General features: G+C 38.9%; 1 protein-coding gene and 1 pseudogene across 1 annotated transcript; one reads left to right on the forward strand and one right to left on the reverse strand.

Moving 5' to 3' along the window:
* Positions 1–326: 326 nt before the first annotated feature.
* On the reverse strand, positions 327–24,890 carry LOC129816188 (trace amine-associated receptor 6-like; annotated as a pseudogene).
* On the forward strand, positions 3,288–4,455 carry LOC129816693 (trace amine-associated receptor 13c-like). Its single transcript, XM_055871470.1, has one exon. It carries the CDS (start codon positions 3,336–3,338, stop codon positions 4,293–4,295), a length of 960 nt encoding a protein of 319 aa, XP_055727445.1. The 5' UTR covers positions 3,288–3,335; the 3' UTR covers positions 4,296–4,455.
* Positions 24,891–26,179: the final 1,289 nt, after the last annotated feature.

A 26,179-nucleotide genomic window follows, 5' to 3' on the forward strand; every position in this document is an offset into this window, starting at 1 on the left:
GTCTTCCCTGTAAAACATTTTAAAAATCAGAAATGATGGCTGGATTCACAAGATGTGTATCTTTCATTTGGTGTCTTGGACTTGTGATTTCATGAACATTTTATTATATGATATCCCTGTGGCTTTAGGCTAGGCTATGCTAGTCAGATTTTTTGATGGGGGGGATCCCGGATCCGGGTTTGGGAGGTGTTAGCGTACACTTTTGTTATTAACCTCTATCTGTAAATACGAAAATAAAATAAATTACAAGCTTAGTTGGTTTAGTCTCGGAAATAGACAGGAACCTTCCAGCTTGCCATGATTGGCTGAGATAATGGAGGGCTATATCAAGCCTGTTTGTCAAACTGGGGAATAAAAACATAGGAACGCCTTATCTTCAGAGTTAAAATAAGTTTAGCTGCCACTTTGCACCATGGATTAAAGAAAGAATAAATTATTGGAATAATTAAGGAATTAACAAATTGCAGAAATCTGATGATGAATGATGAGTCGATGTGAGTAAATAGAGATGGAATCCAACAAATGAGATAGTTGAAAACATTAATTCACAGAGTTTTTGTTGCTTTTCTCTCAGACTTATTTGCCTGTACAGTTTGAACACCAGACACACTGTGTCACGCCCTGACCATAGAGAGCTTTTTATTCTCTATGTTGGTTAGGTCGGGGTGTGACTAGGGTGGGACATCTAGGTGATTATATTTCTATGTTGGCCTGGTATAGTTCCCAATCTGAACTAAATCCTACAGAAGATTTGTGGGCAGAACTGAAAAAGCGTGTGCGAGCAAGGAGACCTACAAACCTGACTCAGTTACACCGGCTCTGTCAGGAAGAATGGGCCGAAATTCACCCAACTTATTGTGGTAAGCTTGTGGAAGGCTACCCAAAGGCTAACTTTGACCCAAGTTAAACAATTTAAAGGCAATGCTACCAAATACTATTTGAGTGTATGTAAACTTCTGACCCACTGGAAATGTGATGAAAGAAATAAAAGCTGAAATAAATCATTCTCTCTACAATTGTTCTGACATTTCACATTCTTAAAATATAGTAGTGATCATACCTGACCTAAGACAGGGCTTTTTACCATGATTAAATGTCAGGAATTGTGAAAAACTGAGTTTAAATATATTTGGCTAAGGTGTTTGTAAACTTCCGGCTTCAACTGTATATTTACATTTAAGTCATTTAGCAGACGCTCTTATCCAGAGCGACTTACAAATTGGAAAGTTCATACATATTCATCCTGGTCCCCCCGTGGGAATTGAACCCTGGTCCCCCCGTGGGAATTGAACCCACAACCCTGGCGTTGCAAGCGCCATGCTCTACCAACTGAGCCACACGGGACCTTGTATATATACAGTACCCGTCAAAGGTTTGGACACACCTACTCATTCCAGTTTTTAAAACTATTTCTACATTGTACAATAATAGTGAAGACATCAAAACTATGAAATAACACATATGGAATCACGTAGTAACCATAAAAGTGTTAAACAAATCAAAACATATTTTATATTTTTATATTTTAGATTCTTAAAAGTAGCCACACCTGGAGGTGTGTTGGGTCATTGTACTGTTGAAAAACAAGTGTCCTACAGCAAACATATTCACAAATAATACATTATCTGATGAAATTGCTTTAGAAAAGGGCACAAGACAGGGAGGTCCCCTCTCCCTCCTGTTTGCACTGGCAATTGAACCGCTTGCAGACAAAATTAGACAGGACCCATTTTAGCAAAACAGGTATCAGTATTGGAAAACATTCATACAAACTAAACATATTTGCAGATGATTCTCTGATATTCCAGACCAATATTGAAAACTCAATAATACTCTAAAATATCAGGAAATAAATTTGATTTGACCAATTCAGATATTTTCAAAATACATGCGATTTAAACGTTTTATATCACAACATTTTGATTTGAAGTCAGAGCAATCTTGAGGGAATCCTATTTGAGTCAGATAATGATATTAATGTGATAGGTAAGCCATACAAAACCTTGCAGAGAGCCTATCCAACTGACAATCTCTTAGAAAAAAATATAAACTATTGGAACCAAGACATAAAAAGAAGTGATATTGGCGAGATAACAGTTGACAAAGGTGCACGTAAAATCCAGTAAAAATGTATGCCTATAATTCATTATACAAGAGACAAAATTCACAAATTCGACATCACAATGGCAGAGTCATGTCTGAAGTGTAAACTAACAATGACTCAATAATCCGTGCCGTCTGAGAATGTTATGAAGTCCAAAAGTAATATGTGGAGATAGAAAGTTGGCTGTCAGAAGTATCACAATGTGAATTTACTTTCAAACCGTCTGTCTGCATATTTCCAGACATGGCATCTGAGGTTGCAGCGAGATACCCGATGGGTTGGACGATACTTTTCTCGTCAATCATCTTTAAACAAAACGCATACTTTAAAATTGGAAATCAACCAATCTTCTGTCATTAACGCAATGGAAAGGTCAAATTCTTTATCTTCTAAATATTGAAAGTAGGTGGGTGATGGAGAGAAAGAGAATGGTGCCGTCTGAGGCCATGTGACGGAAAGTGATGTGGGTGCTGAGGATGGGGTGTGTGCTAGTGGGCCAGTGGAGTTGATGTTTACATTATGTAGTCGTTTGTATGTGCATGTGTATGTTTTGTATTGTTTATAATAAATCAAATATAAATACAATTAAATAAATAAATAATATTGTCCCCGTAATGTAACTGAGCCAAAGTCTCCCTCAACTTGAAGAAGTATGATGCAGAATTCCGTTTTAATAAATAATAAAGCATAATTAATAATAATAATAATTCAGTTCTTATGGACATTTTTACAAGTCTTTGGAAGGTTTCTATGGAATGCCACAAATGTTGATTTAATTTACTATAAGCGCGTACAACATAAACATATGCCCTCATCAACTTCCCTACTGTCCGCTTTCCTACACTGGCCAGCTGACATGTGATGTGCCGTCATGTCTCCTGAGGTTGTGGATTATGGTCCAAACACAGGATGGACATGACCAAAACAGTTACTCTAACACAGCTATCCGACTTCCCATGAAAAAAAGCCTTTGGGTGACCAAAACATCACCCATAATATATTTTCCCAATAAAATGCATACAATCCTGTCATTCATTACATCATTCTGTGCTCACTTGTGTATGTTTTCGTGCTTTTGTGTGCAGAGAGACTCTGGGGAGGGGAGTGGCTGTCAGTAACTCAGGGATAAATAGAGAGGCAGAGCTCCGAGTTTGACAGAAGGCTGACCTGACAGGGTCACACACAGGACCAAGAAGGAGCAGGACCTCAGCATTTTTACCTTTTATTACAAATGGAGAAACATGAAGATGTTCAATACTGTTTTCAAGACGGAAACTCTTCTTGCAGAAAGGTTTTGCTATCGACAGCTATCTACATAACAATGTACATCTTCTTCTCATTGATTTCAGCGGTTACAGTATTTTTGAACGTACTGGTGATCATCTCCATCTCTCACTTCAAGCTGCTTCACACTCCAACCAACCTGCTCATCCTCTCTCTGGCTGTGGCAGATGTCCTGGTGGGACTGATTGTGATTCCAGTAACGACTGTAGCAATAACGGAATCATGTTGGGTTTTTGGGGAATATTTCTGTGCGTTTCTTCTCTACATTAGTTGTTTATGTCCTTCTTTATCTCTGGGGAATTTGGTCTTGATATCTATTGACCGCTATGTTGCTGTGTGTGATCCCTTATTGTACCACTCTAAAATAACAATAACAAGATTGATGTGTTGTATATCCATTACCTGGTGTTGTTGTATCATATACAATGCTGCTATTATAAAGGACATTGTAAATGTACAGATACCCAGTAGGTGTTTGAAAGAATGTTTTATTGTTGAAGCAATAACCTGGGGTAATACAATTGACCTTGTAATTACAATGGTTGTCCCGTGCTCTATTATTATAACACTTTATATGAAAATCTTTGTGGTGGCCAGATCACAGGCCAGAAAGGTATTTTCTAAAGAGGCTGCCAGTGTGTCTGGTGTTAAAACTGTACAGGCAAATAAGTCTGAGAGAAAAGCAACAAAAACTCTGTCTATTGTTGTTTTCACCTATCTCATTTGTTGGATTCCATTTATATTTTCTTTTTTCTTTCTTTCTCTCTTAATTGACAATTTATCATTCATCATCAGCTTTCTGCCATTTGTTAATTCCTTAATTAATCCAATAACTTATGCTTTCTTTTATCCATGGTTCAAAGTGACAGCTAAACTTATTTTAACTCTGAAGATAAGGCGTTCATAGTTCCTATATTTGTATTTCTAAGTTTGAAGAACATAGGTTTGACATAGTTATGTTATACAATTGTTCTTTCATGTAACAATACTCTGACAATACAGAGATGAATGTGGTGTTGATACAGAATGATTTGGCTGGATTGGATTGGAATGACTTGGAAAACGTATAAGAAAGCATATGCTTGTATTATAAAAGACATTGTAGTCATTTTGGGTTGTATATTTCAACAACCAACGTCTGCTGTTGTTCTATGTTATTTCATGATAAATAGTATGTAAGTATTCTAAAAGTACATTTTGAGGACGAGTCATTATATATGTTTAACATCACCCTCTAGTGGCTCGATTGGAACACCACACCTTTAACAAGAGTCCTGAATTTTAAATGTTCAATACTGCAGGATATCAGATAACGTCCAAGTCTATCTCAATGGAATATGTAAGTAGTTGAGGGTAAAATGCAAGAATATGTAATTATGTGTACCACTTTATAATGTTCAGTAATAAACCATTTCTAAGGCATTTACAGTTTGCTCACCATTTATTATTAAGCACACATTTACTAAATGTTACTCACCTGGCTATTATGACATTTATAAATAACTACAAAAGGCATTAATTATTCAACACAACAGAGCAGGAGACCACAGCAGACACTTCAACCTCAACATACTGGTAATGAACACTACCACTACTCTCACTACATCACTGCTGCCAGGTCAGGGGTCACACCAGAGCAGCTCTCTCAGATGCTGTTTATTGTGAATGAATATAGAGATTGTGTAACACACTAAATAATTAATAATGGATAAGTATATAGTTTATTCTTAATTTATGTATCATTACTCCTGCATCTGTTTTAGTAAGCTAGTTCTTCACACATTTATAAACAACTTTCATAGTATGTAATAATGATTTATAAGATCATTCATCAGATGTTTAATAAATATCCTTATAAACTATTAACTGATCATTAGTAAAGTAGTTTTCCAGTCCCTAATTTAAAGTGAGGACAATTCGTACTTTCTTAATACTTTATAAATGTGTTGAACAGAGACCAGTGTAATTTCTCACAAAAAGATGGACATTCCAGCAGTACCTGATGCTCCTTAAGTTCTCAAAGTGACCTAGAACATATCAATGGTTAAACAATAAGCACACAACACAGAGGATGTTAAAGGAAATATATTGCATTTTTTTATTCAAAAACAGTCACATTGTTGTGGCAGTGTGCTGAAGTAGTAACATGTTTTGTCTGAAAATGCTGACATTCGTGTTTGTTGGCAGTGACTTTCAAATACCAAAGTGTGGATTGCAGTCACTCATTAGAGCAGTTCATAGACTGTTTACAGGGTAAGGGAACCAATATCTAAATACATAATTTAACTGAACATTACTTTTAAAGGGTTACTACCTTTAATACACTACTAGTGAAGTTGTCCAAATACTTATGACGTCTTTAACTGGGGGCATTAGATACATAAGATGTTTTCATTTCTAAACGGTAAAACAGATATGTATGAAAATACCCTCAAATAAAAGGTGACATTCTATGATGTCACCCCATATGAAACATTAGATTTCATATCCAAAACGCTGGAGGAAAGAGACAAGTTTAAAAACAGTTTTCCTGCAGAGTGTTACACCCATTGGGCACTGTCACACCCTGGCCTTAGTATTCTTTGTTTCATTTATTATTTTAGTTAGGTCAGGGTGTGACATGGGGAAGGTATGTGTTTTTTGTATTGTCTAGGGTGGTTGTATGGTTTAGAGGGTTAAGTAGAGTAGATGGGTTAGTGTTCAGTGTAGGTGTCTAGGAAAGTCTATGGTTGCCTGAATTGGTTCTCAATCAGAGACAGCTGGTTATTGTTGTCTCTGATTGGGAGCAATATTTAAGGCAGCCATGGGCTTTAGCTGTTTGTGGGTAATTGTCTATGTTGAACGTTTGTTGCTTGTCTGTGCACTTACGTTATTTAGCTTCACGGTCGTTTGTTGTTTTGTTAGTTTGTGTATAGTGTTTGTTTCGTGTTTCGTCATCTTTAATAAAAGAAGATGTATTTCTCACACGCTGCGCCTTGGTCCTCTCTCTCTCCCATAGACGGTCGTGACACGCATTCATTCAAGGCACGTTAGCGATAGCGAATAAACCAGCAAAATATATTATTTTTTAACCTTCATAAACTTCATCAGATCATCAGAAACTACCTTATGATGTTTTTAACACATATATCAAATGAAATCAGAGCCGGAGATTTCTAACTTCTAAAACGAAATCTTTTCAGAACGCAATGCAGAGGTCCTTCTCGCGTCAGGCCAAACTGTGAAAAGACCAGACCCTCCATTCCAAGACGTCTTGTTCGGCCTCAGATCTAGCTAGACACCCCATTCCAACTCTCACTGCCTACTGACATCTAGTGGAAGGCGTATGCAGTGCATGTAGACCCATAGATTCCATGCAAATTAATAAACTGACCCTGGAACAGAGCCCTCGATTTCAGATTTCTCCCTTCCTGACAGGAAGTTTGCTGCAAAATGAGTTCTGTTTTACTCACAGATATAATTCAAACGGTTTTAGAAACTAGAGAGTGTTTTCTATCCAATAGTAATAATAATATGCATATTGTACGAGCATAGGTCAGAATAGGTGAGTGTCAGAAATATATCCGGACATTCTGGGAAAAAGATGCTAAGTTTTCACAATGTTTAACTTCTTATGGCTGCAGCCCGGCGTCGGTACACTTATGACAACAGCCACTTCAAGTGCAGGGCGCGAAATTCAAAAGATTTTATTTTTTAAATATTTAACTTTCACACATTAACAAGTCCAATACAGCATATGAAAGGTACACATCTTGTGAATCCAGCCAACATGTCCGATTTTTTAAATGTTTTAAAGGGAAGACACAATATGTAAATCTATTAGCTAACCACGTTAGCAAAAGACACCACTTTTTTTACTCCACAAGTTTTTTACTCCATCAGTAGCTATCACAAATTCAACCAAATAAAGATATAAATAGCCACTAACCAAGAAACAACTTCATCAGATGACAGTCTGATAACATACTTATTGTATAGCATATGTTTTGTTAGAAAAATGTGCATTTTTTTTTGTAAATACGGAAAAAGAACACCATGCTATAATCTGAGTACAACGCTCAGAGCCCAAACAAGCCATACAGATATCTGCCATGTTGTGGAGTCAACAGAAGCCAGAAATAGTATTATAAATATTCACTTACCTTTGATGATCTTCATCAGAATGCACTTCCAGGAATCCCAGTTCCACAATACATGTTTGTTTTGTTCGATAACATCCATAATTTATGTCCAAATAACTCCATTTTGTTCACGAGTTTAGTAGAGTAATCCAGATGCGCAGGCACTAGCTCCAGACAAAGTCAAACAATTCCATTACAATTCGTAGAAACAATTTTAAACGATGTATAGAATCAATCTTTAGGGTGTTTTTAACATAAATCTTCAATAATGTTTCAACCGGAGAATTTCTGTCTTCAGAAATGCGATGGAACGCAGGTCGCTCTCACGGGAGCGCGCATGGTCAGATCATGCCAGACACCTGACTCAAAGAGCTCTCCTTCCCTCATTCTTCAAAGTAGAAGCATCAAACAAGCTTCTAAAGACTGTTGACATCTAGTGGAAGCCTTAGGAAGTGGTATTTTCGGTATTTTCTTTGTAATGCGTTATTGTTAGTTGGACACTTCTGTGCCGCATGGCCAGCTTTGTTAGCTAATTCCACAGATGAAGACGACATTCTACAACCGAACAACGATTATTCTGGGCAAAGGAGAACTTGTACAATATTCTGATGGAAGCTCATCAAATAGTAGGAACAATTTATGATGTTAATTCGTATTTCTGTCGAAAAAGTTTAGACTTATATTCCGCCATTATTGTGGGCGCTGTCTCGCTATAACGTAAACTGTATGTCGTACTAACGTTATTTAAAAAAATCTAACACAGCGGTTACATTAAGAACTAGTGTATCTTTCATTTGCTGTCCAACCTGTATTTTTTAGTAAAGTTATTATTAGTTATTTGATTAGATTAGGTGCCTCTCCGAGATTTCTCTGGACAATATTTCTGCATTTTCACTATGTATTCACATTGTCAAACCACGAATTGTGCCGCTAAATATGCACATTTTCGAACAAACCATATATGTATTGTGTAATATGATGTTATAGGACTGTCATCTGAAGACGTTTGAGAAGGTTAGTGAAAAAATTAATATCTTTTGCTGGTTTATTCGCTATCGCTAACGTGCCTTGAATGAATGCGGCTGTGTGGTAGGCTATAGTAGTAAGCTAATATAATGCTATATTGTGTTTTCGCTGTAAAACACTTAAAAAATCAGAAATATTGGCTGGATTCACAAGATGTTTGTCTTTCATTTGCTGTACACTGTGTATTTTTCATAAATGTTGTGTAACTGGGAGTCTCGTGAGTGGAAACATCTTGTGAATCTAGCCAACATGTCCGATTTTTAAAATGTTTTACAGGGAAGACAAAATATGTAAATCTATTAGCTAACTACCTTAGCAAAAGTCACCACTTTCTAACACCAATCAGTTTTTACGTCCATCACCAGCTATCACTAATTCGACCAAATTAAGATATATATAGCCACTAACCAAGAAACAACTTCATAAGATGACAGTCTGATAACATATTTATTGTATAGCATATGTTTTTTTGGAAAAATTTGCATATTTATGGTATAAATCATAAATTATATTTCAGCTACACTCAGAAATTGCACCGAAAGCAGCCATAACATTTACAGACACCAACATCAAATACCTAATTACTTCTCATAAAACATTTCTGAGAAATACTTACTGTGCAGCAATTGAAAAACAGGATTCTTGTGATTCCAGACAATATTTCCGATTTATTAAATGTTTTACATTGAAAACTAAATGTAGCGCTAAATTAGCATAGCCACGCCAGACAGACACACTTGGGCGCGCGCGACCAGTTGACATGCACGACAGATATATGAAATAACATTATAAATTTGGTCTTACTTTGGTTGATCATTCATCAGAATGTTGATCAAGTTGTCCTTAGTCCAGAAGAGTCGTTCAATCCATTCAGAATGGCAACTTTCCATCTTCATTTAGCAGGGGTACTAGTCGAGTGGCATGGATCTCTCCAACGTAAACAAAGGAAACATTACGGAACACGGCAAAACTCCCGAAAAAATTCAAATAATCTGATTAAACTATATTGAAAAAACATACATTACGATGACATGGTCTCATTTATCAATCAAATCCGAGCTGGAGATAGTTCACATCAGAAACGGCAGCAAAACAAAACATGATATCTCTCCCAAGTCGCGCGCTTCTGACTTCCTGAAATTGATGGTCACGTCAAAGAAATAGGTCTTATTTCACGTCAGAACAAGATAAACGCAAGATTTCTCCTCTGACATCCTCTTGACACCCAGAGGAAGGCGTACGAGGTGTGTTTCGGGTCATAGGTGGCATGACCATGTATAGGCAGAGCGTTGAAGCGAGCATAAACATCTTGCATTTTACTTCCTGGTCGGGGAAAGTGCTGCCAAAGGACTTGTGTTCCACTCAGAGAAAAAATTAAAACGGTTTTAGAAACTAGAGACTCTTTTCTATCCAATAGTATTAACAATATGCATATTGTAAGAGCAAAAATTGATTAGGAGGCCGTTTGAAAATTTGCACATATTTTCCAGTTTTTCCAATACGCCCCCTATAGCCCTAACAGGTTTTAAGGTAAGCGATTCATTTTATTGCTTTTATGACTTTCGTGACCATTTTAATTTGGGGATAGCTGTTGTAGTATTGAAAGCTACACTCACAAAATCTTGGATTTCTTTCGCTGTAAAATATATTTTCAAAATCTGACACGATAGGTGGATTAACAACAAGCTAAGCTGTGTTTTGGTATATTTCACTTGTGATTGCATGATTATATATATTTGTAGTAATATGTATGCATTTGGCGCCCTGCAGTTCTAGCGGTTGTTTAGGAAAGTGATCCCGTAAAAGGGATCCGTAGCGCAGAGAAGTTAAGAGGGCATGACAAAGCCTATTTCCCCTCAGAAGAATAACAGTTGTTTCAAAGAAACACCACACGCTCACAAACACACCCCAACAAACTAATTTATCTTGTGTGTAGAGAGAGAGAGGTACACAGATCAGAGAGACAGACAGAGACAGAGATTTCATTGGTAAATTTCAAGGTAAATTAAATTTTCTCTTTTTATATTTTCTTCTATATCTTTATTACAGAAATGCAAACATATTACTGTTATTAAAACTATACCACTTGTGTTTTTTTACTAAACATTACATATTATTAATAAACAATACTACACTTTAATAACCAATAAATGTTTAAATGTATCATTATTTATTGTATGAATGATTGTTAATTATTATTTTCTTAGAAAATAAGGCTTTTGCTCCTTGATCAGGGTTTCTCTCTCTCTCTGCTTGTAACACCCATAGATTGTAACCTGACACCAACCATGCAGCGTGGCCTCAGATACACACAAACACACACATCCCAACGAACCATTGTGTCTTGTGCAGAGAGAGAGAGAGAGAGAGAGAGAGAGAGAGAGAGAAAGCTGTCATTCATTTATTAAGGTAAATACTATTTTATTTTTAAATCTTTTTATTTTCTTCTAAATCTTTAGTAAAGAAATGCATACATATTACAATTATGAAAAAGTTCCCTGTACAATATTAAAATATAACACAAATGTTTTTTTACTGAACCTTTCTATGAATCATACATGTTATTATTAAACAAAACTACACGTTACTGCACAATACATGTTATTATTACACAATACTACACGTTACTGCACAATACATGTTATTATTACACAATACTACACGTTACTGCACAATACATGTTATTATTACACAATACTACACGTTACTGCACAATACATGTTATTATTACACAATACCACACGTTACTGCACAATACATGTTATTATTACACAATACCACACGTTACTGCACAATACATGTTATTATTACACAATACCACACGTTACTGCACAATACATGTTATTATTACACAATACTACACGTTACTGCACAATACATGTTATTATTACACAATACTACACGTTACTGCACAATACATGTTATTATTACACAATACCACACGTTACTGCACAATACATGTTTATATGTATAATACTTTTTTGTAGGAAAGACTGTTTATTATTATTTTCTTAGAGAAAAAGATGAATCAGCATTTTCCTCTTTTTCAGGACCTATTGTAACCCGACACCCCAATCAGTCTCCAAATCCCCATCGTCAAGCTGTGAGGGCCTCAGACATTGCCTCTTCCACTCTGGCTTTCCATGGCCTTCCAGGTTTTGTATGTTTCCTTTTGATGATAGATCAACTTTCTTGCCATGAAGCCCAAGTTCTGTCTTTAGGACAGAAAGGACCATCTTCGTAAGTGTTCACGATGGTGGACAAACTGTTGTACTTGTTTCATCATATCAACTACCTTAAATAAAAAACAAATAATTAGAAAATAAAAATAACAAATAAGTAACTTCACTGCGCTACGGATCCCTTTTACGGAATCACTTTCCTAAACAACTAGAAGTGCTAGAATTGCAGGGTGCCAAATGCATAAATATTACTAAAAATATTTATAATCATGCAATCACAAGTGAAATACACCAAAACACAGCTTAGCTTGTTGTTAATCCACCTATCGTGTCAGATTTTGAAAATATGCTTTACAGCGAAAGAAATTTAAGCTTTTTTGAGTGTATCAATCAATGTTACAACAGCTAGCCCCAAATTAGCATGGTCACGAAAGTCAGAAAAGCAATAAAATGTATCGCTTACCTTTGATAATCTTCGGATGTTTGCACTCACGAGATTCCCAGTTACACAATAGATGTTATTTTTGTTCGATAAATATTACTTTTATAACAAAAAAACGCCATTTGGGTACACGTTATGTTGAGAAAACTTTAGCCTCGTTCCGGTCCTGAAAGGAAGATGAAATTCCCAGACGTAACAGATAAAAAAATATTACTAACAATATTTATAATCATGCAATCACAAGTGAAATATACAAAACAGCTTAGGTTGTTGTTAATCCACCTATCGTGTCAGATTTTAAAAATATGCTTTACAGCGAAAGAAATTTAAGCTTTTGTGAGTGTAGCAATCAATGTTACAACAGCTAGCCCCAAATTAGCATGGTCACGAAAGTCAGAAAAGCAATAAAATGTATCGCTTACCTTTGATAATCTTCGGATGTTTGCACTCACGAGATTCCCAGTTACACAATAGATGTTATTTTTGTTCGATAAATATTACTTTTATAACAAAAAAACGCCATTTGGGTACACGTTATGTTGAGAAAACTTCAGCCTCGTTCCGGTCCTGAAAGGAAGATGAAATTCCCAGACGTAACAGATAAAAAAATATTACTAACAATATTTATAATCATGCAATCACAAGTGAAATATACCAAAACAGCTTAGATTGTTGTTAATCCACCTATCGTGTCAGATTTTGAAAATATGCTTTACATAATCTTCGGATGTTTGCAGTCACGAGACTCCCAATTACACAACAAATGTTATTTTTGTTCGATAAATATTACTTTTATCACAAAAAAACGCCATTTGGGTTGCGCATTATGTTGAGAAAACCAAAGCCTTGTTCCGTTCGACAAATTCCAAAAAGTATCCGTAATGGTCGTAGAAAGATGTCAAATGTTTTTTATAATCAAGCCTCGGGTTGTTTTTAACAAACATAATCAATAATATTTCAACCGGACCATAACCTATTCTTTAAGAGAGAAAGGGAAAATGGGGAGCCCCTCTCTCGCGCGCAGGAAACATTCAGAGGACACCTGACTACTTTTGAAACATCTCGCTAATTTTTCAAAATAAAAGCCTGAAACTATGTCTAAAGCCTGGTCATAGCCTAAGGAAGCCATTGGAAAAGGAATCTGGTTGATACCCCTTTAAATGGAGGATAGACGGGCCAGGAAACACAGATTTTTTAAAAACAATTTATCACCTCCAGGTTAGATTTTCGCCGGGTTAGATTTTCGCCTGCAGAATAAGTATTGTTATACTCACAGACAATATTTTGACAATTTTGGAAACTTTGGAGTGTTTTCTATCCTAATCTGTAAATTATATGCATATTCTACGATCTGGGCCAGAGAAAATGTCAGTTTACCTTGGGAACGTTATTTTAAGAAAGAAAACAATTCTGACCCCTAGTGCTAAGAGGTTTTATAGAGCAGCAGTGAAATTACAGTAGCGAGGCTTTATACACGGGGTACCGGTACAGAGTACGGGGGCACAGGTTAGTCGAGGTAATTGAGGTAATATGTACATGTAGTTAGAGTTAAAGTGACTATGCATATATAATAAACAGAGAATAGGGCTCCAGAGTGGCGCAGCGGTCAAAGGCGCTGCATCGCAGTGCCAGAGGCATCACTACAGACTCTGATTCGATCCCGGGCTGAATCACATTGGCCTTTATCGGGAGTCCCATAGGGCAGAGCGCAAATGTCCCAGCATTGTACGGGTTAGGGGAGGGATTGCCAGCGGTAAAACGTCATTGTAAATAAGAATTTGTTCTTATCTGACTTGACTAACTAAATAAAACAATTATAAAGCAGCAGTGTAAAAGAGGGGTGGGGCCAATGCAAATAGACTGGGTAGCTGTTCAGGAGTCTTATGGCTTGGGGGTAGAAGCTGTTTAGAAGCCTCTTGGACCTAGACCTAGTGCTCCGGTACCTATTGCTGTGCCGTAGCAGAGAGAAAACTCTGTGACTAGGGTGGCTGGAATCTTTGACAATTTTTAGGGCCTTCCTCTGACACTGTCTAATATAGAGGTCCTGGATGGCAGGAAGCTTGGCTCCAGTGAAATACTGGGCCGTACGCACTACCGTTAGTAAGTGCCATGCGGTCGGAGGCCGAGTAGTTGCCTTACCAGGCAGTGATGCAACCAGTCAGGATGCTCTCGATGGTGCAGCTGTAGAACTTTTTGAGGATCTGAGGACACATGCCAAATATTTCCAGTCTCCTGAGGGGAAATAGGCTTTGTCGTGCCCTCTCAACTTCTTTGGGATAGGTGGGAAGGTAGCGTCCCACCTGGCCAACATCCGGTGAAATGGCAGAGCGCCAAATTCAAAGGAAATTACTATAAATATTCAACTTTGATGAAATCACAAGTGCAATATATCAAAATAAAGCTTAAGTTGTTGACAATCCAGCCAAGGTGTCCGATGTCAAAAAGGCTTTATGGCGAAAGCAAACCATGTGATTATCTGAGGACAGCGTCCAGCACACAAATGCATAACAAATCATTTTCAACCAGGGAGTTGCGACACACAAGTCAGAAATAGCGATGTAATATATGTCTTACCTTTGAAGATCTTCTTCTGTTGGCACTCCAAAAGGTCTGTTACATTACAAATGGTCCTTTTGTTCGATAAATTCCTTCTTTATATCCATAAAATCTCAGTTTCGCTGGCGCTTCAGTCAATAATCCACTCGGTTTCCCTCCGTCAAAATGCATACAAAATGAATCCCAAAATGTTACCAATAAACTTATCCAAACAAGTCAATCAACGTTAACAATCAATCCTTAGGTTCCCTAATACGCAAGTAAACAATAAAATTTAAGACAGAGAATCGTTATTGTCTTTACCGGAGATAAACAAAAATAATTTTCTAAGCCACTTAGAAAAACAACAACTTCTCCCCCATTTTTCCAAAAACCAGCCTGAATCTCTTTCTAAAGACTGTTGACATCGAGTGGAAGCCCTGGAACTGCAATCGGGGACGATTTCGAGCTATTATAACCATTTGATGGTTTGTCCTCGGGGTTTCGCCTGCCATTTCAGTTCTGTTATACTCACAGACATTATTTAAACAGTTTTTTAACAGTGTTTTCTATCTAATTGTACCAATTATATGCATATCCTAGCTTCTGGGCCTGAGTAGCAGGCAGTTTACTTTGGACACGCTTTTCATCCGGACGTCAAAATAACGACCCCTATCCCAAAGAAGTTAACGACTGCCTTGGTGTGTTTGGACCATGATAGTTTGTTGGTGATGTGGACATTAAGCTGTTTGGGCTGCAGGGGAAGTATTGAGTAGCCAGATAAAAGGTGCCCATTTCAAATGGCCTCGTACTCAATTCTTGCTCGTACAATATGCATATTATTATTACTATTGGATAGGAAACACTCTCTAGTTTCTAAAACCGTTTGAATTATATCTGTGAGTAAAACAGAACTCATTTGGCACAAACTTCCTGACCAGGAAGTGGAAAGTCTGAAAACTATGCTCTGTTCTAGGTCCTGCCTATAAATGGGCATGATACGTATTAGTATACATGCACGTCATACACCTTCCCCTAGATGTCAAGAGGCAGTGAGAGAAGAAATGGATTGTTTATCTTGGTCTGAGTTGGAATAAATCCTCTTGGAATGACGTGTCACCCATTTCCTGTTTTTAGGAAGGCGCGAGAAGGATCCGGGGATTGCCTTCGGAAAAGCTGTCTTTATAGGCGACTACTATCTCCGGCTTTGATTTTATTTGATACATGTGACAATATCATCGTAAAGTATGTTTTTTCAATATAGTTTTAATAGATTATTGAAATGTATTCGGGACGTTAGGCGTGTTGCGTTGTGTGCCTTTGTTCAGGAAGGAGAGCTTTGCGCCACTTGGCTAGTGCGCTTGCTAATTCAAGAGGGAAAAAGGATGTTCTAAATCCAAACAACAACTGTTCTTGACAAAGGACCTCTTGTACAGCATTCTGATGGAAGCTCAGCAAAAGTAGGACCAATTTTATGATGCTATTTCATATATCTGTCGAACTGTGTAATATTAGTTTTGCGCCCAGGTTTTGGGCACTCGCTCGCCATAACGTAAGCCTTATGTCGTAATGAAGTTATTTTTAGAATTCTAACACGGCGATTGCATTAAGAACTAGTGTATCTATCATTTCCTATACAACATGTATTTTTTTGTTATGTTTATGAATAGTCATTTGGTCAGAATATGTGTGTCAGAAAAAGTGTCAGAAAAATATCCGGACGTTGTGGGAAAAATATGCTACTTTAGCACAATGTATAACCACTGATTTCAGCTCTAAATATGCGCATTTTCGAACAAAACATAAGTGTATGTATAACCTGATGTTATAGGACTGTCATCTGATGAAGAATATCAAGGTTAGTCAAAAATTATATATCTTTTGCTGGTTTGTTACGATCGCTAACCTTTGCTACTGGGGAATGGCTTGTGTTTCTGGCTATTGTGGTAAGCTAATATAACGCTATGTTGTGTTTCGCTGTAAAACACTTAATAAATCGGAAATATTGGCTGGAATCACAAGATGCCTGTCTTTCATTTGCTGTACACTATGTATTTTTCAGAAATGTTTTATGACGTTGGTGTCTGTAATTATTCTGGCTGCTTTCGGTGCAATTTCTGATTGTAGCTGCAATGTAAACTATGATTTATACCTGAAATATGCACATTTTTCGAACAAAACATAGATTTATTGAATAACATGTTATAAGACTGTCATCTGATGAAGTTGTTTGTTGGTTAGTTTGGTTGGTTCTTGGTTAGTTAGGTTGGCTTTGTGCATGCTACCTGTGCTGTGAAAAATGTCCGTCCTTCTTTGTATTTGATGGTGAGCTAACATAAATATACGTGCTGTTTTCGCTGTAAAACATTTTAAAAATCGGACATGTTGGCTGGATTCACAAGATGTGTACCTTTCATTTGCTGTATTGGACTTGTTAATGTGTGAAAGTTAAATATTTCTAAAACATATATTTTGAATTTCGCGCCCTGCACTTGAAGTGGCTGTTGTCATATTGTGGCCGGCCTCAGGCTTGCAGCCAGAAGAAGTTAACCACATTTCATGACCAATGGGATTAATGAATCAATATTCAGACTTAAAGTCACCTATAATAGTAATAAAACTGCACTTCGTCATATATTATCTCAAATGTAGTCTGAACATGTGGAAAACATGGTGGAAGGACCTGGATTAATTGAAATGTAAGAAAACTAACACCATCCGAAAACATATGCCTTCAATACATACATATGCAATTAACATAACTTGTTAAATTTGTCATCAGTCCTCATTTAACAATGCTTACCTAGCTACAGTATAAGAGCCATTGAAGGAGACCTAAAGTAATGTTTGTAATATTGTTGAGATGAGTAAAAATGCTATGCAAATTTCCATTCTAATATGGCATTACCAGCCCTGCCATTCAAACACAAAATGTCATACTGAAGATCTTTAGACTTCAGACATCAGTCAACGAGATAAGATTTGGAAGGATGGCGTTGCGAAACTACAGAACACATCATGGCATGTGTTATTTGGCCAGTGCATAAGAAAGTTGACAGTCGGGCAGTTGGTAAGATGGCATATCTTTATACCATAGGAACATTCCATAGACTTGTACAAATGTCCATCTGAAGTGAATTATGAAATAATTATTCAAGTTGAGGGAGACAGTTACATCATTGGGACACATAATATATGCCAGACATCAACCCTGCAGTATTCTGACCCAGTCATATTGTTTGTATAGTTTGTTGTCTCAGGTTCCAGAGGGACCTGTTAGCACTGACCTGCAAGGCTGTAATAATGACATGTATCACTCTACCAATTAAATGTATCAAACAAGAACACACACACACACACACACACACACACACACACACACACACACACACACACACACACATCTAGTACATTGTGATTTCATATTGCATCAGCAAAACTCAACATGTGTTCTGTGAATGACGTCCAAAACTCTAAGGAATTGTACCAATTAAAGGTGTTGGAAACACACAAATGCTTTCCTCCAGGGCCCTAATAAGGCCCCAAAACAGCATAAACATTCAACATGAACCTGAGAGCACCTCTATTGTCATTTGTGTGTGTACAACTTCCATTAGGCCTCAGCCTCAGTACAACCCTCCCCTAAACAAGTCTTCCCTGCACAGGTCAAGAACCCCACCTCTGAATCATGACTCTGTCACAGGTGAGACTTGAACCCCGGATCCTGAGTGGAAGACCAGCATCTTAACCAATAGTCCAAGAGGAAAGTTACTCTTGGACTGAGGGTGACACTGATGTTGAGGTCGCAGAAAGGGCTGCCTCATCACAAGAGCTTGAGTCAGACTCAACTCTGCTACACATTTTAGTCATTTAGGAGATGGGGGGAGTTGTGGCATTGATTTGTAAACAATTAAGATTTAAGATAAACAATTTTCAATTCAATAGCATATTGGATTTGGCCGTTACTACTATAGACCGTAGAAACACATTGAATAACACATTCATAAATGGCAAAAAAAATAGTCATATAACACATCATTAGGAATAAGACATTGAAGAGTTTGTCCTATATCTAGTACGTACAAGAAATCTCAGGAAATATATAGAGAGATTTTTTTACATTTTTGGGGGTAGGCACAAAACTTCCTCCATACTTCCATTAATTTGTTAAACCGATAACGGTTACATTCAGATGAGTCCCATGACACTTGTGGGGGTAGTAGAGCAAAACAGAATAGGCCATGGTGTACATGAGAATGCTCCCTTCTCACAATAGTTTATAGCTCAACCGGTTCGGACACTACAAACACAAGATGGCACATCACAGTACCGACTTCAGACAAGTTGTCATATTATTTGTTGTCATGTTAGTTTTTTAGGCCAAACCGTTCGGACGCTGATTTCACGACTTGATTCAAGTTGTTTTCTCAAAGTAGACATCAGTTTGATTTTTAAGATGTTACAACCTTCATACTGTAACCCTAACTGGTATAACTTTATAATAATACTTTGTTATGAAGCATTTATGATGGATTAATAAATAGTTTGTTTACCACTTATTATCAAATATGTGAATAACTAGCTTACTAGTTACCACGTATTAATAAATGTGTGAATAACTAGCTTACGAACAGTTACAGATGTGGGAGTAATGATACATCAATGATGAATAAACTATTTACTAATCCATTAAATGCTTTATTACAATGTGTTATTTAAAGTTTTACCAAATCTCTATATGTGACTCATTTCAGGAAACTAGGCATATGCTGCACGTCACTACTTCCCAGGAGAGACATTTGAACGTAAACATTTATTCATCAAAATGCGTTATTTTGGCAGAAATGCCTTCTGGAACATGTGAACTTTCATGTGTCTTAATAACAAAAGTGTACGCTATCTGTAAATACGAAAATAAAATAAATTACAAGCTTAGTTGGTTTAGTCTCGGAAATAGACAGGAACCTTCCAGCTTGCCATGATTGGCTGAGATATTGGAGGGCTATATCAAGCCTGTTTGTCAAACTGGGGAATAAAAACATAGGAACGCCTTAACTTCAGAGTTAAAATAAGTTTAGCTGCCACTTTGCACCATGGATTAAAGAAAGAATAAATTATTGGAATAATTAAGGAATTAACAAATTGCAGAAATCTGATGATGAATGATGAGTCGATGTGAGTAAATAGAGATGGAATCCAACAAATGAGATAGTTGAAAACAACAATTCACAGAGTTTTTGTTGCTTTTTTCTCTCAGACTTATTTGCCTGTACAGTTTGAACACCAGACACACTGTGTCACGCCCTGACCATAGAGAGCTTTTTATTCTCTATGTTGGTTAGGTCGGGGTGTGACTAGGGTGGGACATCTAGGTGATTATATTTCTATGTTGGCCTGGTATAGTTCCCAATCAGAGGCAGCTGTTTATCGTTGTCTCTGGTTGGGGATCATATTTAGGCAGCCATTTCCCCTTTGTGCTTTGTGGGATCTTGTCTATGTATAGTTGCCTGTGAGCACTATAGCAGCTTCACGTTTCGTTTTGCATTTATTGTTTTCCTTTAGTTTCACTTCATAATAAAGAGGATGGAACCATACCACGCTGCATCTTTGTCCACTCATTATAACGATCGTGACAGAAGATCCCACCAACAACGGACCAAGCAGCGTGCCCAGGAGGAAAGCCAGGAGTGGAGGACATCCTGGACGTGGGACGAGATTATGGCAGGAGACAGAAGGCTGCCAAGGCAGCAGGCGGAAGCAGCGAGGGAAGGACAGTGACGACGCCAGGGTTCGCGGCCATGACGCAAGCCCAAAAGACAGCCCGAAAATGTTTTAGGGGGGGAGGCACACAGAGTGATGGGCGACGCTGAGGGGTGAGTCAGAGACCGAGGAGGAATATTGGGAAAGATCGAGCGAGGAGTGGGTGGCGACAGTTGAGGGGAGTGAACCAGAGACTGTCAGTGAGTTGAGGGAGAATGTGGAGGAGAGAGAAATGAGAGAGTTATTGACTTGGTGGAGGATGCATGACATTTGCCCTAGGGAGAGTGTTATCGATTTAAAGCCACCTGATTCAGCTCTCCGTACTCATCCTGAAGAGGGGTGTTAACTACTTTAGGGTAGGGGGCAGCATTTTCACGTTTGGATGAAAAGCATACCCAAATTCAACTACCAGTTACTCATCCCCAGGAGATAAGATATGAATATTATTAGTCGATTTGGAACGAAAACACTCTGAAGTTTCTAAAACTGTTTGAATCATGTCTTTGAGTATAACATAACTTATTTAGCAGGCGAAACCCCGAGGACAAACCATTCAGAATTTAATTTTTTTGAGGTCACTGTCTTTTCAATAAGGTTTCATTGGGAAACCAGATTTCTAAGCGAATTGCTTGCAGTTCCTACGTTTTCCACTAGATGTCATGAGAAATAGGTTGAGGTTATTCCTTTGTGTAAGGAAGAAATACGGCCATCTTGAAGTCGAGGCACTCCAGCTGTCCTGGACATGCGCTTCAATCAAACAGAATGTCAGGTTTTGGCCAGGACTGTTCTGGTTTTTGTCACTAGATGTCCCCATTGCACCTTTTTTGAACCTTTTGTTTTTTCCTTGCTCTTTTATTGTTTGCACCTGTGTGTCGTTCCCTTGTTAGTATTTAAACCCTGTGTGTTCCTCAGTTCTTTGCTCAGTGTTTGTATGTTAGCACCCAGCCCCAGCCCAAGCCTTTTTGTGTGAAACATATAGTTCTATTATTGGATTTTCCAGAGGTTCTCTGGTTTAGTTCTTGTGTATTTTTGAGTAGTCTTTTGAGGTTTGTTTTTCCCTGCTGTTTTTACCACTTTGTGGAGTTTCTTTGTATTTTGGAGGATATCCATTTTGTGCCTCTTGGCTTTATTTTGGACGTGGTGGATTTATATTCTTTGCCTGAAGATCTTGTCCTTTTATTAAATCATTATCTCTAGTACTGCTGAGTCTGCCTCATCTTCTGGGTTCTGCCAACTATTAGTGACTGTTTCTCTCACCGGGTCCTGACACAGAAGGCATGCAACATTTCGTTTTAATCCTGTATTGAACATATATCATCCCGTCTTCAATTTTATCGATTATTAAGGTTAAAAAAATACCTAAAGTTGTATTACATAAGTAGTTTGACAATTTTTGGCAAAGTTTACAGGTAACCTTTGAGATATTTTGTCGTCATGTTTGAGCAAGTTGGAACCGGTGTTTTTCTGGATCAAACGCGCCAAATAAATGGACATTTTGGATATATATCGACGGAATTAATCGAACAAAAGGACCAGTTGTGATGTTTATGGGACATATTGGAGTGCCAAAAACAGAAGCTCGTCAAAGGTAAGGCATGAATTATATTTTTATTCTGCGTTTTGTGTCGCTCCGGGAGGGTTGAAATGTTTTCTCCCTTTTGTTTACTCTGGTGATATGCTCAGATAATAGCATCGTATGCTTTCGCTGAAAAGCCTATTTGAATTCTGACATGTTGGCTGGATTCACAACCAGTATAGCTTTAATTTGGTATCGTTCATGTGTGATTTAATGAAAGTTTGATTTTATAGTAATTTTCAAAGTAAATCATTTTAATTTGGCGCTCTGCATTTTCTCAGGCTTTTTGTCAAGTGATACAGTAGTGTCTTGCCTAAACTCAGATTTTTGGATATAAATATGAACTTTACTGAACAAAAAATAGATGTATTGTGTAACATGAAGTCCTATGAGTGTCATCTGATGAAGATAATCAAAGGTTCGTGATTCATTTTATCTCTATTTCTGCATTTTGTTAATGCTCTCTTTAGCTGGAAAAATGGCTGTCTTTTTCTGTGACTTGGCTCATACCTAACATAATTGTTTGGTGTGCTTTCATCGTAAAACCTTTTTGAAATCGGACACTTTGGCTGGATTTACAACAAGTGTAGCTGTAAAATGGTGTAAAATATACTTGCATGCTTGAGAAATTTAAATTATGGGATTTCTGTTGTTTTGAATTTGGCGCCCTGCAGTTTCACTGGCTGTTGACGAGGTGGGACGCTACCGTCCCACATACCCTAGAGAGGTTAAAGTTCCGGTACAAGTGATGCCGGCTATACGCACCAGGTTTCCAGTACGCCTTCCCAGCCCAGTACGTCCTGTGCCATCTCCCCGTACTCGTCCTGAAAAGTGTGTTAAAGTTCCGGAACAAGTGATGCCGGCTATACGCACCAGGTCTCCAGTACGCCTTTCCAGCCCAGTATGTCCTGTGCCTCCTCCCCACACTTGCCCTGAGGTGCGTGTCACCAGCCCGGCGCAACCTGTACCGGCCCCACGCATCAGGCCTCCAGTGCGTCTCCACAGTCCAGTACGTCCTGTGCCTCCTCCCCGCACTCGCCCTGAGGTGCGTGTCACCAACCCGGTGCCACCTGTACCAGTCCCACACATCAGGCCTCCAGTGCGCCTCCACAGTCCAGTACGTCCTGTGCCTCCTCCCCGCACTCGCCCTGAGGTGCGTGTCACCAACCCGGTGCCACCTGTACCAGTCCCACACATCAGGCCTCCAGTGCGCCTCCACAGTCCAGTACGTCCTGTGCCTCCTCCCCGCACTCGCCCTGAGGTGCGTGTCACCAGCCTGGGGCCACCTGTTCCGGCCCCACGCATCAGGCCTCCAGTGTGCCTCCACTGTCCAGTACGTCCTGTGCCTCCTCCCCGCACTCGCCCTGAGGTGCGTGTCACCAGCCCTGTGCCACCTGCAACGGTCGGTAGTCAAGAGCCTCTAGCGACGATCTGCGGTCCAGAGCTTCCAGCGACGGTCTGCGGTCCAGAGCCTCCAGCGACGGTCGGCAGTACAGAGCCTCCAGCGAGGGTTCCCAGTCCGGAGCCTCCGGCAACGATCCACGGTCCGGAGTCCCCGGCAGCGATCTACGGTCCGGAGCATCCGACGACGATCTACGGTCTGGAGTCCCCGGCGACGATCCATGGTCCGGAGTCCCCGGCGACGATCCAGCGTCCGGAGCTTCCCGCGACGATCCCCGCACCAGAGCCGCCATTGAGGATGACGTATCCACGAGCGGAGTGGGTACTTCGCACCGCACCGGAGCCGCCCCCAACGGTAGATGCCCACCCGGACCCTCCCCTATTGAGTCAGGTTTTGCGGTCGGAGTCCGCACCTTTGGGGGTGGTACTGTCATGCCCTGACCATAGAGAGCCTTTTCTTCTCTATGTTGGTTAGGTCGGGGTGTGACTAGGGTGGGACATCTAGGTGATTATATTTCTATGTTGGCCTGGTATGGTTCCCAATCAGAGGCAGCTGTTTATCGTTGTCTCTGATTGGGGATCGTATTTAGGCAGCCATTTCCCCTTTGTGCTTTGTGGGATCTTGCACATGTATAGTTGCCTGTGAGCACTATAGCAGCTTCACGTTTCGTTTTGCATTTATTGTTTTCTTTGAGTTTCACTTCATAATAAAGAGGAGGGAAACATACCACGCTGCATCTTGGTCCACCCATTGTAACGATCGTGACACACTGACAGCCTCTTTTGAAAATACCTTTCTGGCCTGTGATCTGGCCAAAACAAAGATATTCAAATAAAGTGTTATAATAATAGAGCACGAGACAACCATTGTAACTACAAGGTCAATTATAGTATCCCAATTTAACCCTTCAACAATAAAACATTCTTTCAAACACCTACTGGGTACCTGTACATTTACAAAGCTTTTTATAATAGTAGCATCGTATATGATACAACAACACCAGGTAATGGATAAGCAACACATCATTCTTGTTATTGTTGTTTTAGAGTGGTACAATAAGGGATCACACACAGCAACATAGCGGCCAATAGATATCAAGACCAAATTGCCCAGAAATAAAGAAGAACAGAAACAAGTAATGTAGATTTGAAACACACAGAAATAATCCCCAAAACTCCATCAAGAATCCATTATTGCTACAGTCATTACTGGTATCACAATCAGTCCCACCAGGAGATCTGACACAGCCAGAGAGAGGATGAGCAGGTTGGTTGGATTGTGGAGCTGCTTGAAGTGAGAGATGGAGATGATCACCAGTACGTTCAAAAATACTGTAACTGCTGAAATCAATGAGAAGAAGATGTACATTGTTATGTAGATAGATGTCGATAGCAAAACCTTTCTGCAAGAAGAGTTTCTATCTTGAAAACAGTATTGAACATCTTCGTGTTCCTCCATTTGTAGTAAAATATCAAAATGCTGAGATCATCCTGCTCCTGCTTGGTCCTGTGTGTGACCCTGTCAGGTCAGCCTTCTGACAAACTCTGAGCTCTGCCTCTCTATTTATCCCTGAGTTACTGACAGACACTCCCCTCCCCAGAGTCTCTCTGCGCACACACACACACACACACACACACACACACACACACACACACACACACACACACACACACACACACACACACACACACACACACACACACACACACACACACACACACACACACACACACACACACACACACACACACACACACAACGTGAAGATATGGTTTAAGATAAATTATTAAATAATTCTACCCAGAAACTTAACCATTAGGATTAGAGGTTATGTAGCATGGACAAGGGGTAATTAAAAATGAAAACCATTTGTGAAGAAAGGAAAGTATGTGTGTGCCGAAAGAAAGCAAAGAGACTCTTTTACCTATGTCTGAACCGACCCAGCTATAACTCTGTGGAGATAAAATAAGACAGCGAGAGCCCCTCCAGGTTTTCCGTATCTGGGGGGGACTGGAACTGTCAGCTGAGTGGTAAGGAACTGTGGCAGACAACTTGTGACCACTGTGAAACTGATAACAGGGATGGAAGTCTCCCCACCCAGGGAGGGGAGAGACCTTGACCTTGTATTAGATTGTATAACAGGTGGCGGACAATGTATGTGAAGAAGACTTGAGAACTATGTTGCCATTGAATCTGAGAGGAGGGACGTTTATGACGAAATGTGAGGTATATAAACCAATGTACCGGAAATGATAAACAGAGCTCTCTCGAGAATAAAGCTATTGATTAATTTGGAGACTGGTCTTTGTCTATTTTATGCAAATGAGAACCTAACAAATTCTTAGAAACGTACAGAGTGTTTACTTTGTTATAATTGAATTGGTTAACGAACACACAGGAATGAAATTCCTCTATCAATACACACACACACGCACACGCACACGCACACGCACACGCACACACACACACACGTGAGCTCACAAATTAATAAACGGTTAAATAAACAAACAATTTATGAAACATGATGTAATGTATAACAGGACTGGATGTTGCTGTGCCCATCTAGCCTGTCCTTCAATCTTACTGATTGTTATATATGAAAGTAAAGGTACATTTTCTCAAATTCTGAGCATTTTAGTGGGGAAAATACAGTATGGGTGATGTGTTGGTCACTCAACGGCGAAAATACATGGGAAATAGGATAACTGTGTAAGACTAACAGTTTTTGGGGATGTCAGTGCTCAGTT

The sequence above is a fragment of the Salvelinus fontinalis genome, chromosome 19, assembly GCF_029448725.1.
Source record: "Salvelinus fontinalis isolate EN_2023a chromosome 19, ASM2944872v1, whole genome shotgun sequence".
NCBI classification, from domain to species: domain Eukaryota; kingdom Metazoa; phylum Chordata; class Actinopteri; order Salmoniformes; family Salmonidae; genus Salvelinus; species Salvelinus fontinalis.

Bases quoted from the DNA above. Each gene is read 5' to 3' on its own strand.
- LOC129816693 (XM_055871470.1), top strand. From the start codon at position 3,336: ATGGAGAAACATGAAGATGTTCAATACTGTTTTCAAGACGGAAACTCT.